This window comes from Callithrix jacchus, chromosome 2, assembly GCF_049354715.1.
Source record: "Callithrix jacchus isolate 240 chromosome 2, calJac240_pri, whole genome shotgun sequence".
NCBI classification, from domain to species: Eukaryota; Metazoa; Chordata; class Mammalia; order Primates; family Cebidae; genus Callithrix; species Callithrix jacchus.
This window is the reverse complement of record NC_133503.1, coordinates 11,637,953-11,655,543: the sequence shown is the minus strand read 5'-3', so window position 1 is coordinate 11,655,543 and position 17,591 is coordinate 11,637,953. Positions and strand designations below refer to the sequence as shown.

General features: G+C 51.4%; 1 protein-coding gene across 8 annotated transcripts in view; it reads left to right on the top strand.

The window, feature by feature from the left end:
- Window positions 1–17,591, top strand: part of CUX1 (cut like homeobox 1) — a 463,251-nt gene that overhangs the window by 340,819 nt on the left and 104,841 nt on the right. For all 8 annotated transcript variants that reach the window (XM_035280564.3, XM_035280554.3, XM_035280546.3 and 5 more), the window contains exon 10: window positions 10,564–10,668. In XM_035280564.3, coding sequence (XP_035136455.2) covers window positions 10,564–10,668 — 105 coding nt within the window. The remainder of the gene's footprint in view (window positions 1–10,563; window positions 10,669–17,591) is intronic.

The window sequence follows — 17,591 nt, the reverse complement described above, 5'->3', positions numbered from 1 at the left end:
CCCACCTGTGTGAAGTCTCTGGCGGAGCCAACTTCAGAGGGACAGAAAGCGCCACGGTGGTTGCCGGGGACGAGGGGAGGAGGGAAAGAGGAAGCCGATGTGAAGCAGATATGGGGTTTTGATTTTGCAAGATGAAAACATTCTGGAAATGAATCGCACAGCGACATGCACGTCCTTGACGCTACTGAGAGGCGCACTGATGGTTAAGATGGTAAATTTTAGCCTTCGTGTATTTTACCGCGATTTGAAATATGTTAAACATTTTTGAAAGAAAGGAAGGGAATTTAGTGAATGCTTCCTTTGCAAGTCTGCTTTGAGGATTAGAGGTAAAATGACAGAGTAAAACGTAGACGGTGGCCGGGCGCGGTGGCTCACACCTGTAATCCCAACACTTGGGAGGCCCAGGCAGGAGGATCACTTGAGGTCAGGAGTTTGAGACCAGCCTGGGCAATGTAACAAGACCCCGTCTCTACAAAAAAATACAAAAGTTGGCTGTGTGTGGCGGTGTGCCTGTAGTCCCAGCCAAGTTCGCTTGAGGCCAGGAAGTAGAGGTTGCAGTGAGCTGTGATTGCACCACTGCACCCCAGCCTGAGTGACAGAGTGAGACCCTATCTCAAAAAAAAAAGTAGATGCTTAAATAAACGTTAGTTCTGTCGCTGCTGAGAAAGCACAGATTTGGAGGGAGCCGTGAAGTGCTGCTTTCAGGAAAGGGCGATGAGGGGTAGAAGCGAGTTCTCTTTGACAACTCACGGCTGCATTAATAGAAATAGAGTTTCTAGAATGAAGGAGGCGGTGATTCTGTTCATCGGCAGCAATGAGTCCATGGCTAGGAAATTCTGTTTTATTTATTTAGTTGTCCTCTTTGAGATGGAATTTCACTCTTGTCATCTAGGCTGGAGTGCAATGGCGTGATCTCAGCTCACTGCAACCTCTGCCTCCTGGGTTCAAGCAATTCTCCTGCCTCAGCCTCCCGAGTAGCTGGGATTATAGGCGCCTGCCACCACACCCGGCTAATTTTTATATTTTTAGTAGAGATGGGTTTCACCATGTTGGTCAGGCTGGTCTCGAACTCCTGACCTGAGGTGATCTACCCTCCTCGGCCTCCCGAAGTGTTGTGATTACAGGCATGAGCCACCACGCTCGGCCAGAAATTCCATTTCAGACTAGAAGCCGCACCGTAAGGGAAGCAGCTCCCTGGAGTGCGTTCAGAGACGGCTCCACGGCCAGGACATGGAAGGGCTCTAACACAGAAGGAACTAGGGGGTCTGAAGACATTCCCAATCTTGGGGTAGCCGGGAAAGACGGCAGCATCACTGGCAGCAGGAACAAGAGCAATAATTTCAGGAATCTGGATGTGAAAATATGAGAAGGGGAAAGACTTGCGGGGGGAATTGTGTGTTCTGTCCTTGTAGCTTTCAAGGGCTGACCAGAAAAAAAGGCCGGGGGACGGAGCCAGGCTTTTTCTGAGAGACCCCTGCAGACCCCAGCCAAGCATAGAGGCTGGCAGGAGGAAACTTTTTGTTTTTGTTTTTGAGGCAGTGTCGCTCTGTCACACAGGCTGGAGTGCAGTGGCACGATCTTGGCTGACTGCAACCTCCCTCTACTGGGTTCAAGCAGTTCTCCTGCCTCAGCCTCCCTAGTAGCTGGGACTCCAGGCACACACCACTATACATGGCTGATTTTCTTATTTTTAGTAGAGATGGGGTTTCATCATGTTTCCCAAGCTGGTCTCAAACTTCTGGGCTCAAGCCATCTGCCCACCTTGGCCTCCCAAAGTGCTGGGATTACAGGCATATGTCACCATGCCCAGCTAATTACTGTGTTTTTAGCAGAGATGGGGTTTTGCTGTTGCCCAGGCTGGTCTTGAACTCCTGAGCCCAAATGATCTGCCCACCTTGGCCTCCCAAAGTTCTGGGATTTACAGGCGTGAGCCACCGCGCCCAGTCAGGAAGCTTATTCCCATTGGAGCTCCTCCTTAGTCTGGCTCTCCAGAGGTGCCACTCCCAAGGATGCTTGCTCTGGAGACAGTGAACTCCCTGTCACCAGAGCTATGCAAGCCAGTTTGGGCCAGCCCTCCCGGAGAGCATGAGATGGGGAATGAGGGCACTGTGTGGATGGAAGGAGGGATTGAACAAGCGGGCTCAAAGGGTCCCTTCTGACCCCGAAATCAAGGATTTCATGAAGCTACAGGTGGACCCATTGGCATGAGAAGCATCTAGGGAGGGAAGATGCAAGCCCTAGAATGTCGAGAGAATATTTCCAGCAGGAAAAGAAGTGGAAGGTTAAAGGAAAGCCAGGGAAGGGGACGTTGGCCTGGGCTGTACCTGGGAGAAAGGCTGCCCGGAGCGGGGCTTGGTGGTGGCAGCGCCTGTAGTACCGGCACTTGGAGAGTCCAAGCCAGGAGGCATCGCTTGAGCCCACGAGTTTGAGACCAGCCCGGGCAACATAGTGAGACCCCATCTCTACAAAAAAGTTTTTTAAAAATAGCCAGGTATGGTGGTGTGTACCTGTGGTCCCAGCCAGCCCAGGAGTCTGAGGCGGGAGAATTGTTTAGTCCCAGGAGTTCAAAACCAAGACCAGAGTTGCAGTTCAGAGAGTGGGCTGGTAGAAGGGGACATGGCCAGGCCCACGGGAGGGTCCGAGTGTGAAGGATTCATCCTGGGAGCGGTGAAGAATCGTGCGTGGGATTGAGACATCAGGTTTGAGTTCTAGAAGGATGGGAGTGGAAAGACCAGAAGCCAGGAGAGCAGTGGGCAGCTATGGTGACAGTACAGGGAGAGATGGCACGGGCCCGTGCCAAGGTGAGCTGGAGGCGGGCTGGGCAGGAAGAGGAGGGCGCTGAGACGGTCCCACACCGGTGCAAGCAGCAAGCATCTGGACCAAGGCCTTTCCCATCGGGAAACCCTCAGGAGGAGCAGTTTACTAGCTCGCCAGCATGTAACATTGGTTTTCCCTAGGTTCGTAGTTAGAATGTTCTAGTGAGACTGAAGCTCTTTTTTTATCGCTAAAGTACGTGCTCCTTTTATGGAGAAATGGCACGGCAGCCGCCACCTGTCAATTACGTCCAAGCTTCATTCACTCCAGTTTGTTGAATGAACATCAGGGCGCTGGTATAAATACTCACTGTCTCCCAGTTGGTAACAGTTAAGGTTCAGAACTCTTGAGACGTCATGGTAAATAAGAAGCCACAGCTTTGCACGTGGAACTGTGTATGAAACCCCATCCCGGGGCTTGCAGCCGTTCATGGCTTTTTTGGGGTGGTTTGCCCACACTGGCCCTCCGGGGCCTCCTTTCTGAGCGGTGGTGGTCCGAGTTGCTGGTGAGCCTCAGTCTCAAACTCCTGGGCTCACGCGATCTTCTCGCCGTGGCCCACCAAAGTACTTGGATTATAGGCATAAGCCACTGTGCCCAGCTTTGAAACCAGCTTTCTCTTTTATTGATTGATTGATTGACTGATTGATTGAAACAGAGTCTCACTCTGTTGCCAGGCTGGAGTGCAGTGGCACGATCTCAGCTCACTGCAACCTCCGCCTCCTGGGTTCAAGTGATTCCCCTACCTCAGCCTCCCAAGCAGCTGGGACTATAGGCATGTGCCACCATGCCCAGATAATTGTTTGTATTTTAGTAGAGGCGAGGTTTCACCATGTTGGCCAGGAGGGTCTTGAACTCCAGACCTCATGATTCCACTGCCTTGGCCTCCCAAAGCGCTGGGATTACAGGCATGAGCTACCGCGCTCACCCTGAAACCGGCATTTCTTTACTGACTATGAGGCCTGCTCAGAGCTGGTGCCAAAAAGGTGTACTGGATGAATATGGGCTTTAACTGGAGTGCAGTGGCACCATCTCCTCGTCCACTGTGGGGCTCAGAGGGAGTCATTGAAGTGAGCTCCCTCCTCCTGTTCATCTGCCTGCTTTTTACGTCACAGGACTGCCCTAATGGAGGACGCTCCAGGTTGAGGTTAGGAAACCATAGCTGATCCAAGTGTAGAAGAAATCCAGAGAACCCATGGAGCTCACAGCAAAGTGTGGCATGTTCTTTGGCCAAGGATTTTGTGTCTGGAGTCAAGAACCCTATGTTACAATCCCCAGTGCACCGTTTCCCACCCACGTGGCCTCAGCAAATCCCCCATCTCTCAGTACCTCCCAAACGGGGGTAATGATTCACGGCTCTATGAGAGTCCCCATTCGTTGGAGGCTCTATTCATTCAGCACATCTTTTTCGGCACCTGTGCTGAGCAGGCCTCGTAGGTAGTAAAGAAATGCTAGTTTCAAAGCCGGGCGTGGCAGCCGACGCCTATAATCTCAGTACTTTGGGAGGCCAAGGCAGGAGGATCATGGGAGCGCAGGAGTTTGAGACCAGCCTGGGCAACATAGCGAGACCCTGTCTCCACAAAAAGATTTTAAAATGGTGACGTGTACCTGTAGTCCCAGCTACTTGAGAGTCCCAGCTGCTTGAGGTAGGAGGATGGCTTGAGCCCCAGGAGGTCAAGGCTGCAGTGAGCCAAGATCGTGCCACTGCACTACAGCCTTGGGCAACAGAGTGAGACCCAGTCTTAAGAAAAAGATGGATGAAAGGCTGGCTTCACACAGCTGAGTCTAGGGTCATTTCTACTGGGCCATCCACGTGCATGACACTGGTCATTCCATAGGTTTCCTGGGAACCTTGGTTTCTCCTTGTTGTGAATTGGGCTCCCAGCCCAGGCGTGTTCATGAGCCCCGGGCCACCCATGGAAGGCCTTTCCAGCAGGAAGAGGCAGGAACCTTTGCTCTGCTGACTTTCCCGAAGTCATGACTCGGTCAGTGATAAGCAGTGTTTACGTGGGTGCATTGGTGTAGTTCCAGCCGCAGCCCAGCTATCCCGTGAAAGCAATGCAAATCAGTATCCAGAAACACAGAGAGTGGGTCTCCATGGAGGCTTTGGCCACTGGAGCAGTGTCAGCGTGGACACGTGGTCAGCATCCTGTCTCCAGCCCAGCCGTGGTAGATGTGCCTGACCTCCTGCAGAGGCACGTGGGGGTTCCCTCTGGGCGTGGAGATGTTGGCTGTAATAGCATGCTGGGGGTGGGAAGGTGGGGCAGCAGGGCATCGGCTCCCCAGGCTGCTTTGTCCCTGGGGGGACTTGCTCACCTCTCGTGTCCTCGGCATTTTAATGGCCGTTCAAGCAGAGAACAAGAGACAAAACCGGGGGCCAAGAGGGGGGTGGAAGATTGGATCTGAGACACCCCCCATCATAAAACCAGGGACTTCAAAGGCCACCCTGTGAAAGTGTGAACTGCGGGGGAGGGGGGAGTCTGCCCGTAAAGGGGAGACAGTGACGGTGACGGTTCCAGAGGGAGAAGAAAATGAGCCTCCCAAGAGAATTCCTAAGCACAGCCACCTCTGCACAGGTGCGGGCTCCCTGCACCTCCGCCCTGCGGGATGCAGCTGGCTCAAGACCCTGTCTTTATCCTCTGCAAGCCCACCCTTCTGTGTCCTTCCCATGATACTTCACCACATTTTATGAGTCAAATTGTTCAGACTTTAAAGGCCTGGAAGTCGCTGTCTGCATCCTGTTTTCACATCCCAGTCGGGGGAGGGGCTGAGGATAGGGGAAAGCTTTTTGTTTGTTTGTTTTGAGATGGAGTCTTGCCCTGTCACCCACTGCACCATCCACTTCCTGGGTTCAAGGGATTCTTGTGCCTCAGTCTCCCAAGTAGCTGGGACTCCAGGCACGCACCCCCACACCCAGCTGATTTTTGTATTTTTAGCTGAGATGGGGCTTCACCACCTTGAGGTCAGGCTGGTCTCAAACCCCTGACCTCAAGTGATCTGCCCACCTTGGCCTCCCAAAGTGCTGGGATTACAGGCATGAGCCACCGTGCCCAGTGAAAGCAGCATTTATTTACCGTATTTCCTGGGGCCTTTCACAGGTCTTTGAGGCATGGGCAGGAGTTAAGGGGCCTGTAGAACTTCCTCTAGGATAAAGTGACATTGTGGACCCCTGGTTCTGGCTGCCTGTCCCCAAATCACCCAGTGACGAATGTGACTCCAGTGCAGGGAGCAGAACAGCCTCCCTCACCTCCCCTAGAGATGGAGGCTCCCCTGGGTCTCACAGTGGAGACTATCTCTGTATTTGCTGATTTGACTCTAACAGGAAGAATTCCTGAGACCCCGTGTCACTAGCTGCTGGCTACCTCCCACGTGACTGCTGAGGGGAGGCACGGTTTACCCTGCTGCCAGTAATTGTCCCCAAAAGCATCTTCCATTTTGAGATGAGGAGGATGTCAGGAGCGCCTGCAGCCTCACCTGCCAGGGACCTTCATGACAGCGTACTGGACCCCGTCGCCAGGTGGCGGGCATCGGCCTGTGTGAGCCCAGTAGCCACCGGTCCCCTTCCCAGGTGGCTGTTTTCTGAGTTATCACCGATATGGGAGCATATCGGCCCTGTGTTTCCAGCATCTACTCTTGATTTCTCAGCACAGAACAGAGAAGAGACAAGAAACAGCAAGAAAGATCTCCAGGAACAGCCACTGAGGCTCAGCAAGGGGCACATGCAAAATTAGAACAAGGGCTCCTGGCGGCTCCGCCTCTGCAGGGACACAGGAGGAGACAGGAGCCACAGTGAGCACGGGGAAGTGGAGGTGTCAGGGCAGCCTCAGCTCTTGCATCTGGGGTTCCAGATCTAGAGACACAGCTACAGCTGGTCAAACAGGTGCCTTCAGGAAGACGCCAGAGCCTCAAAACCAGTGTCACCACGCGCCACCCGGCACAGGGCCCCCTTCTTCCTGCCTCTGCTGCCAACACCGGGCTACAGTTACTTCTCAGCTCCCGAAACCGATCACCCCAGCTGCGGGTCAGCGTCTGTTCCCTCGCTCCTTCTTTTCACTGCCGTTAGGTCTGTTTTTAGTTGGAATTCCGCCTCGTGGATGTCTCACCACACACACCACCTCAACACTTCGTTTTGTCAGTTTTGTATTTTGTTGGACGCCCTCAGGACAGAAATCCTGAATGACTACATGATCAGAAGTTTTCGCAAAAGAAAGGAAGTCAAGCCGTAAGTGATAGAAGTCTGACCACCATGACCGCTGACAGACAGGCCACAGAGAGACTGTCCACGAACTTGGAAACTGAGTGCAAGTTCAAACGCTCCACAGAAATTATGCAATCAGGCCAGGCGCGGTGGCTCATGCCTGTCATCCCAGCACTTTGGGAGGCTGAGGCGGGCAGATCACTTGAGATCAAGAGTTCGAGACCAATCTGACCAACATGGCGAAACCCCATCTTTACTAAAAATACAAAAATTAGCTGGGCATGGTGGCGTACACCTGTAATCCCAGCTACTCAGGAGGCTGAGGTAGGAGAGTCACTTGAACCCGAGAGGTGAATGTTGCAACGAGCTGAGATCACACCCGTGTACTCCAGCCTGGGCGACAGAGTGAGACTTCATCTCAAAAAAAAAATAGTTATGCAATCAGAGGTTGAAATCATCAGCTAGATCCCTTCAGCTAGATCCCATCAGCTAGATCCCTTCAGCTAGATCCCATCAGCTAGATCCCTTCAGCTAGATCCCACCAGCTAGATCCCTTCCACTAGATCCCACCAGCTAGATCCCTTCTGCTAGATCCCACCAGCTAGATCCCTCTGCTAGATCCCACCAGCTAGATCCCTTCCGCTAGATCCCACCAGCTAGATCCCTTCCGCTAGATCCCACCAGCTAGATCCCTTCCGCTAGATCCCTTCCGCTAGATCCCACCAGCTAGATCCCTTCTTCTGTGTACTGTTGCATTGCGATGAGACGGTATCTGCTCTGAATGGCTAAATGCCCACCTGAGACCAGTGTAGGCCCCTGAGGATACCTTGTAACCAGATGCCCCAGCCTGCCCGGCTCTGGCTATCCGAGAACACTTCAGAGCCAGTGTTACAAGTCAGAGCGGTCAGGCCACCTCCTTGGCTGCCACCAGAACAGTTTCTCCACGAGGCTAAGAAACAGGTTTTCTAGCCCAAGAGACCAGGAAAAATATCTCCAAATCCATCTTATTTCAGGCAGAGTCTTGGATATTTTCTACCCAAGAGTTGAACTGACCAGCGAGGGAAAAGCCCTTCAGGGATGTGACATGATTATCAGAAACACTTGGTGTGGCTCATCTGGAAATAAACTGGGAAAAATCTTTTTTGTTGAAGAGGACGTTTTTCTGTAGTCTTAATAGTTGATTAGACTAGGCTGAGGCAGGTGGATCACTTGAGGTCAGGAGTTCCAGACCAGCCTGGCCAACATGACAAAACCCTGTCTCTACTAAAAATACAAAGATTAGCCAGGCATGGTGGCACACACCTGTAGTCTCAGCTACTCAGGAGGCTGAGGCAGGAGAATCACTTGAACCCTGGAGGTGGAGGTTGCAGTGAGCCAAGATTGCGCCCCTGGACTCAAGCCTGGGCAAGCGAGACTCCATCTCAAAAAAAAATTAACAGTTCATTAGTTAGCAAAAACCAGAAGTCACCTCTACAGTCCTGGACGTACAGGTCACCTTGCCTCCTTCCCGATGGCTGGTTCTAGATTCAGTGTGGAGGAGAGCTAGTGAAAGAGGTGACTGCTTGGGCTGAGATAGGCCCAGCCGGGCACCACGTGAACTCAGTTGAATGTAATTCCAAGAGCTCCTGGAGATGCAAGGTGGGCAGCCACCAGCACTACCCTGGGCAGATGGAACTGCCATTAGAAATATCTTAAATTGACTGGGCGCAGTGGCTCATGCCTGTAATCCCAGCACTTCGGGAGGCCAAGGCAGGCGGATCACCTGAAGTCAGGAGTTTGAGACCAGCCTGGCCAACATGGCGAAACTTTGTCCCTACTAAAAACACAGAGGTTACCCAGGTGTGACGGGTGCCTGTAATCCCAGCTACTCAGGAGGCCGAGGCAGGAGAATCACTTGAACTCAGGAGGCGGAGGCTGCAGTGAGCCGAGATTGTGCCACTGCATTCCAGCCTGGGAGACAGAGCGAGACTCCATCTCAAAAAAAAAAAAAAGAAATATCCTAATTTGTCCATGTGCAGGGCAAATATTTTCAATGCTGTTGCCACAGAATTACTTAAAGCTGCCAAAGCCACCCCTCCTAGAACTACAGTGATCACGCAGTTCTAGGGCAGGCCAGCTGCTTGTCTTTCGGAGCGCTTTCTCAGCAATTAATAGCCACACGCTGCCATGCCACAAAATAACACATGATGAGATGCTCCCTGGCCAGGCTCTCCTGATTGAATGTTTATGTAAGTCTGGGAGAAAGACGCGGAACTTTCATCTCAGTCCATGTGTCCCACGTCATTCACCACCGGCTCCCACCTATCTTAGAGCTGCAACTCAAGGCCGGGCGCGGTGGCTCATGCCTGTAATCCCAGCACTTTGGGAGGCCAAGGCGGGTGGATCCCAAGGTCAAGAGATCAAGACCATCCTGGCCAACATGGTGAAACCCTGTCTCTAATAAAAACACACAAATTAGCAGGGCGTGGTGGCGCACGCCTATAATCCCAGTTATTTGGGAGGCTGAGGTAGAATTACCTGAACCTGGGAGGTGGAGGTTGCAGTGAGCCGAGATCGTGCCACTGCACTCTAGCCTGGCGACAGAGCAAGACTCTGTATCAAAAAAAAAAAAAGAAAAGAAAAGAAAAAGAACTGTGTCTCAATCCGTTCACAAATCACATCTGCCTGAGTTCTGTGTATCCCAGGAGCTTGCGGCTAGGGATGGGGTTCCCATTTCACAGATCGGTAGGCGGCAGCTCGGCGAGCTTGGGTAGCTTGCCATGGTTTGTCTTCTCCCAGATGCCCTGTCGGGTGACGGCTACTACAGTGACCTGTCTCGCCATTCAGTGGGAAATCCCCATTTGCTTTCTGGGGACGGTGGTTTCCTTGTTCAGGAATTGCAGGCAAATGATGGGAAAGTCCACTCATTTGCCCCACAGCCACCAGCAATGGTCTGTGCCATCCTATGGCCTCGGACTGGCCTGGTTGGCTGAAAATGCCAGGATCAGCATTCAAAACGCTTTGCCCAGTGAAGGGTTAAATATGTTGAAATAAGCCTGGCCCGTACAGAAGCAGTGGCATTTACATCCTGTACGTTTATGGAAATCCTTGCTGAAGAAAAACAACCACAACATTGTTTGTGTGTGTTTTTAGGAAGAGAATGGCGAAAGCGTCTTTGATTCACTGTTTACCCGTGAGAATTACTCCCAGGAGTAATCCCGCAATAAAATCTTCTTGGTCTATGAGAATAGAAAGAAATTGAATCAAAAGACTCGATTTCCACTTGTATTTATTCAGTCTGGGAAATTCAGTGGGCCGGAGTATTAGTATCAGCAGGGGATTCCTTTGCTCCTAGCGTTAAATTACTGTCATAATCGCTCAATTATTTCTTCCTTGTACTGTTTAAAATAAAAATCCATCACATTCTGTGTTTTTTTTCCCTAGCATTTATTAGGTTGAGTGTTTAGGAAAATCAATTATAGTCAGTCAGGCGTGAATTGATGAATGTTCTTGTAATAATTGTCAGTTGTTAAACTGAATGTGCTTTCTCTTTCACCCCTTTTCATTTCCTTCAGAGGGCAGAGGTGGCTCAGAGAGAGGCGGAGACCTTAAGGGAACAGCTCTCATCGGCCAATCACTCCCTCCAGCTGGCCTCACAGATCCAGAAGGCACCAGACGTGGTGGGTAGCCCTGGCCCCGTGGGATACCGTCCCCGCCTGGCCCCTGCACCTTCAAGTTACCGCTGCTTGCTCCTTTTCGTTTTAGCATCTCTTTTTGGGGATCACGTTTTCACCAGTACTGCTTCCTTGCTGGCGTTTGCTCCACCAACTGGGGGCTGGAGCTTGTTAAAGTCGAAGGAAGAGCTTTGCTGACTGTGGGTGGATGGGCTGAGGCCAGTGTGGCATCCACCCAGGCCCGAGGTGGAGGCTGCGCAGACACAGTCACAATGCCCCGGCCAGGCCTGGGGGGGCGGGGTTGCTGGTGCGCGGGTGGAGATCTGAACCCAGAGCCTCTCCAGAATGACACAAGGAAATTGACAGTTTCCTCTCATCCTGGCTGTGCCATCCCAAGATGAGGAACAGTTCAGGATGAGCTGGGCAGGGGGTGGGGAGTGGTGGAGACGTTTTATTACGTCTGCACCGAGTTGATAGAGCAGGAAGGGCGGGTATCGAGCTGATGGAGCAGGAAGGGCGGGTATCGAGCTGATGGAGCAGGAAGGGCGGGTATCGAGCTGATGGAGCAGGAAGGGCGGGTATTGAGCTGATGGAGCAGGAAGGGTGGGTATCGAGCTGATGGAGCAGGAAGGGCGGGTATCGAGCTGATGGAGCAGGAAGAGCGGGTATCTCACCACCTTTTTGCAGCTTGATTTCTCTGAAATTAACACAAATGACTCTTAGCCCAAACATTCCCAGCTTGATCAAGGTGGCTTTGAACTACTGTTTCCAGACTGTCCTTCAGTGCTGTGTGTGGACAAGGAACAGCGTAGGAGCTAAGACCTTGGGTGTTGGAGCCTTCCCCACTGGTGTGGACCCCAGCTCTGTAGTCTGGTGATGAGGACAAGGAGCTTAACATCCCTGAGTCTCAGTTTCTCCGCCTGTAAACTAGGGGGCTGACCAGGAAGTTATTACGAGGAAATAATGTAGAGCAAGGCTAGACACGCAATAAGATTAAGCAAACCTTAGCAGTAATTCTAGTTGTGATTGGCACCATTATCTCTGATCCCCCAGTTTTAAGTTTCATGTTTTTCTTTTTCTTTTTTTTATTTAAAGACAAGGTCTCTATTGCCCAGGCTGGAATACAGCGGTGCAATCTCGGCTCACTGCAGCCTCCACCTCCCAGGCTCAAGCCATCCTCCCACCTCAACCTCCCAAGTAGCTGGGACTGCAGGCACACACCATCACACCCAGCTGATTTGGCTATTTTTTGTAGAGACAAGGTTTTGCCCTGTTTCCCAGGCTGGTCTCAAACTCCTGGACTTAAGCGATCCTCCTGCCTCAGCCTCCCAAAGTGCTGGGATTACAGGTGTGAGCCACCGCACCTAGCCTGATGCCACAATTCCTAGCACTCAATCTGATCACTAATTCACTTACAACCCTCAGTTTTCCCATGTATAAAATGTGGATGAAGCGATCATAAGGCCCCTGTGAGGGAGCCGTGCATCCAAGGCTACGATGAGTACATATCAGTTGTAGGAGTCCTTTTTTGGAACAGTGACTCTGTTGAGCCCTTGCTATATGCCAGGGCTTGTCATAGACACCCAGAGAACGATGAGGAGTGAGATGAGGCTGGTTGCAGAGAGTACAGTCTCATCAGAAGAACTTGCTCTTGTAATAAATTCATCTGTCAGTTCGATAGTCATTATTTTCACCCAATCCTTAAACAGGGTACTGTTCTTTCTTTCTTTTTTTTTTTTTTCTGAGACAGAGTCTTGCTCTGTCACCAGGCTGGAGCACAGTGGTGCAGTCTCGGCTCACTGTAGCCTTCACCTCCCGGGTTCAAGTTGATCCTTCTACCTCAGCCTCCCGAGTAGCTGGAACTACAGATGTGTGCCACCATGCCCAGCTAATTTTTGTATTTTTAGTGGAGACGGGGTTTCACCATGTGGGCTGGGATGGTCTTGATCTCTTGACCTCATGATCCGCCCTCCTCGGCCTCCCAAAGTGCTGGGATTACAGGCGTGAGCAACCATGCCTGGCCAGGATACTGTTATTTCTGTCTTTCTTTTTTTTTTTTTTCTTCAAGACAGAGTCTTGCTCTGTCACCCAGGCTGGAGTGCAGTGGCACAGTCTCAGCTCACTACAACCTCCATCTCCCAGATTCAAGCGATTCTCGTGCCTTAGTCTCCCGAGTAGCTGGAGTTACAGGTGCATACCACCACACCTGGCTAATTTTTGTATTATTTGCAGAGGTGGGGTTTCCCCATGTTGCCCAGGCTGGTCTTGAACTCCTGTCCTCAGGTGATCCGCCCACCTCGGCCTCCCAAAGTGCTGGGATTATAAGCATGAGCCACTACACGGTCTCACTCTGTCACCCACACTGGAGTGCAGGGGAGTGATCATGGCTCACTGCAGCCTTGACCTCCTGGGCTCAATTGATCCTCCCGTCTCAGCCTCCCAAAGTGCTGGGATTACAGGCATGAGCCATCATTCGCAGCCCTATTTCTTTAAATAGATGAAGAAACAAAAGCTCGGTGAATATAAACACCTCTTCCCAAAGCACAATCTGGTGGCTGAGCTAAGACCCGAGTTGGGCCTTCTGACACTTCAGACGGGGCTTTTAAACTATTCCCCAGCAATGAATCTAGATCAGGGTTTTAAGATTCCCTTCTAAGAATGGGTTTTTCAGCTTTCTTTTTAAAACTAACATTAAATAAAACATTTGTTGCCGGGCAGGCACAGTGGCTCATGCCTGTAATCCCAGCCCTTTGGGAGGCCGAAGCAGGAGGATCACTTGAGGCCAGGAGTTTGAGACCAGCCAGGGCAAAATATCGAGACCCCATCTCTACAAAAAATTTAAAATCAGCCAGGCATGGTGGCATGTGCCTGTAGTCCCAGCTACTCAGGAGGCCAGGGCAGGAGGATTGCTTGAACCCAAGAAGCAAGGCTGGATATGGTGGCACATGCCTGTAATCCCAGTACTTTGGGAGGCCGAAGTGAGCAGATCACCTGAGGTCAGGAGTTCAAGACCAATCTGGCCAACATTGTGAGACCCTGTCTCTACTAAAACTAGAAAAATTAGCTGGGTGTGGTGGCATACACCTGTAATTCCAGCTAGTCAGGAGGCTGAGGCAGGAGAATCGCTTGAACCCAGGAGGTGGAAGTTGCAGTGAGCCCAGATCATACCACTGAACTCCAGCCTGGGAGACAGAGCGAGACTCCATCTCAAAAAAAAAAAAAAAAAAAAAAAAAATCCGAGTATATATGATTGAAGTGTTTCCAGATGTAGAGAAAAGATTTCCATTGAACAGCCCATCCTGTCCTTCGTACTTCATGGACTCTGGGACTTAATTTTAGCGGAAACGTCCCCTTGGCTCTGTTACCATTCGTTCCTCGAAGTTGAGACAAACTGGATACAGCACCATGATGGCTGCGGTGGGAGGCAGCCTTCAGCACCAGGGCAGTGGCTTCCTCTGGCCCCTGGGGTCCCACTTGGTACTGCAAAGGAAGCCGTCCATTCTGATGTGTCTACATGGGGCCCCTAAACTCAGTGTTTTGGTTGAAAAGAATTCTGGCACCATCCTGCACTGCAGCAACCAAAACATTTCAGAAGGAAATGAATGTTTTTGCAGGTAGAGTCGGTTGTGGATCCTAGGGGCGCTTCAACACTTCATCATCCGTTAAGTGCCTTGTTTACATGGCACCGGTTCAGTCTCCCCAGAGCAGCCCCGCTGGGCTTCCCGCAGGCATGTGTTCCCACATAGCCAGTGGGTTCCTGCTGCAGCCAGTTGGGGAGCAAACATAGGCAACCGGGCCAGCGGAAAAATGGTCTGTTGCGCTTGGCTGGCAGAACGCAGTAGAGAAACAGTGGCATCTGCAGATCTAGCGGAGGCCATAACCCACCCACTGGGTATCCCAGGAGAATCCCTGATTCTAGAAGGTGAGCGGTCACTGAGCGAGCTGCTGCCCCAAGTTTGTGGCCACGCTGTGTTTTGCGTAGTTCTTTTTTATTTCTTGATTGCTTGAACCCAAGAGGCAGAGGCTACAATGAGCTATGATTGCGCCACTGTGCTCCAACCTGGGCAATAGAGAGAAACCCTGTTTCCGAAAAAGTAAATATGAGGCTGAGGGTGGTGACACATGCCTGTAATCCCAGCACTTTGGGAGGCCAAGGCAGGCGGATCACGAGGTCAGGAGTTCGAGACCAGCCTGGCCAACATGGCAAAACACCATCTCTACTAAAACTATAAAAATGTGCTTTTGCCAGGTGTGGTGGTGTGTGCCTATAATCCCAACTACTCAGGAGGGTGAAGCAGGAGAATCCCTTGAACCTGGGATGCAGAGGTTGCAGTGAGCCAAGGTGACGCCACTGCACTCCAGCCTCAGTGACAGAGCAAGACTCCATCTCAAAAAACAAAAACAAACAAAAAACTCAGATAAAGGCAGGGCGATCATGTCTGTGCCATTTCCAAGGTCTTACTACTTTGGGGCTCATTATCACCTTGTTTAGTTCATGCAAGACAGTGATGTTTTTTGCTATTTTGTGAAGGAGGAATTTGTGACTTTAGTTCCTGGGAGTTGGCTGGTGTGGCCACACCCAACTGGACCCAGGAGTTGAACAGACGATTGCACGCTCCCCAGTCCCCACTCTGTGTCCAGGGACAGCACTGAAATCCACACCTTTAACCCATGTCATTAGAAGCACCTGTCCTAGACACGTTCACTTCCACTTGCCCCTCATAAAGCTCGCGTCCCCTTGGGTGGTTTTATTGACCTTTTCCTAAAGGTCCTCCAAACCACATCTGTGGCCATCACCCCTCAGGGGTGGAAGATTAAGATAAGCATGGTTCAATCTATGCCCAGACTGACCTCCCTGCATGTCACTTCTGCGTGTCCCCTCCTTGCGCCAGAGCTTGCAGGGACTCCCCAAGGCTGTCACCACATGTACAGGTGCCTCTGGCCACCTGCCTCTATGTCCCCTGCCCTTCCCCAGCACCCACCCTGAGAAGGAGCCCCCTTCCTTCCTTCTAAGGCCCACCCCTCATAGCTCAGCCCCACGTGCCACTGTCCTGGCCCTCCTACCCTGGAGGGCACATCCCAGGGTTCCTGACGTTGGCCCTGCCTGGCGTTATCCAGAGCGGTGCTTTCCAAACTCCCTATGATGGACAGTTTTGTTTTGTTTCTTAAATTTCCAGTCTGTGGCAGACTGATCGTTTTATATAAAAGACATTTAAAATGTCACCGAAATGCCGAATCGCTATAAAAGTTTCTAAACACTTATTCTCGATTTCCGTAATTGCCTCACTGTGCACCGGCAACAGTTTGCAAATTGGCACCGATCCATGCAGCTCACGCTGCGCAGAACGGGCCCGGACGGCCTGTGCTTGGGAAATAAGCCACAGGAGATGCTCGCTCGCGGCCCCCCAGGGCCACACGCACAGCTGTCACAGGTCAGGAGAGCTGAGCCACCTATTTTGCGACCTCATACAAATCAGAGAAGCAGGAAGGAGTCCCGTCTTTGCACGCAAAACTTTACAGACTTAAATGGTAAAGGCCTCCATTTTCCCCTAGGGGGATATGAAACATTATTTCCCTGAGTGACTGGCTGTCCCCAAATTTGAAAACCCGTGAGAAGCACACGGAGCATGGAATGGCCCAGCCGCACCGGCTAGCCGGGGCCACGGTGCCACCATTTCCCCACAATACAGGCAAGATCAGGATGTGCTACTGAGCACTTCAGAGGGGGGACAGCGACAAGGACAGTGGCTTTCTGCGTTACCGCGTCAGCTGCCCCTAGGATTCTGCTGTCACAGACACCATGCACCTCTGCCCTCCCCACCCCTGTCTCCATCTATCATGCCCAGAATTGCATCCGCCCTGCAGAAAATATTTCAGGAATCATGATTCCTTTTTTTTGCCACTTTGATGTAGACTCTTGCTCTGTCACCAGGGCTGGAGTTCAGTGGTGTGATCATGGCTCACTGCAGCCCTGACCTCCCCAAGCTCAAGTGATCCTCTGGCCTCAGCCTCCTGAGTAGCTGGGACTACAGGCACGCACCACCATGCCTGGCTAATTTTTGTATTTTTTGTAGAGATGGAGTTTCACCGTGTTGCCCAAGCTGGTCTGGAACTCCTGAGCTCAGGTGATCCACCCACCTCTGCCTCCCAAAGTGCTTGGATTATGGAAGTGAGCCATTGCACCTGGCCCCAGAATTACTTTTAAAGCTTGAAAAAAAGTAGTACTTGAGTCATTGAGACGTAGAATTACAGATTTGACTTTTTTTTTTTTTTTTTTTGAGACAGAGTCTCACTCTATCACCAGGCGCCAGGCTGGAGTGCAAGGGCGCGACCTCGGCTCACTGCAACCTCCGCCTCCCGTGTTCAAGCAATTCTCCTGCCTCAGCCTCCCAAGTAGCTGGGGCACAGGTGCGTGCCACCACGCCCAGCTAATTTTTTTGTATTTTTAGTAGAGACAGGGTTTTACCATGTTGGCCAGGATGGTCTTGATCTCTTGACCTCGTGATCCGCCCGCCTTGGCCTCCCAAAGTGCTGGGATTACAGGCGTAAGCCACTGCGCCCAGCCTTTTTTTTTTTAAAAAAAAATACCTTACCGTTTTTCTCTTTTGCATATTTTCCACAGTGAGCATTTGGTGAGGTTAAAGGTGGGCAGCCAGTTTTTTTTTAAATCAATTATCCTAAGAGTTCTTCAACAAAAGAACACCAAGGACACATCTTCCACATCTTTTCCTTTTCATTACTAAGTAAAATGCTGGCCGGGCACAGTGGCTCATGCCTATAATCCCAGCACTTTGGGAGGCCAAGGCAGGCAGATCAGTTGAGGTCAGGAGTTTGAGACCAGCCTGGTCAACATGGTGAAACCTCATCTCTCCTAAAAATACAAAAATGAGGCAGGTCCGTGGTGACACCCACCTGTAATTCCAGCTATT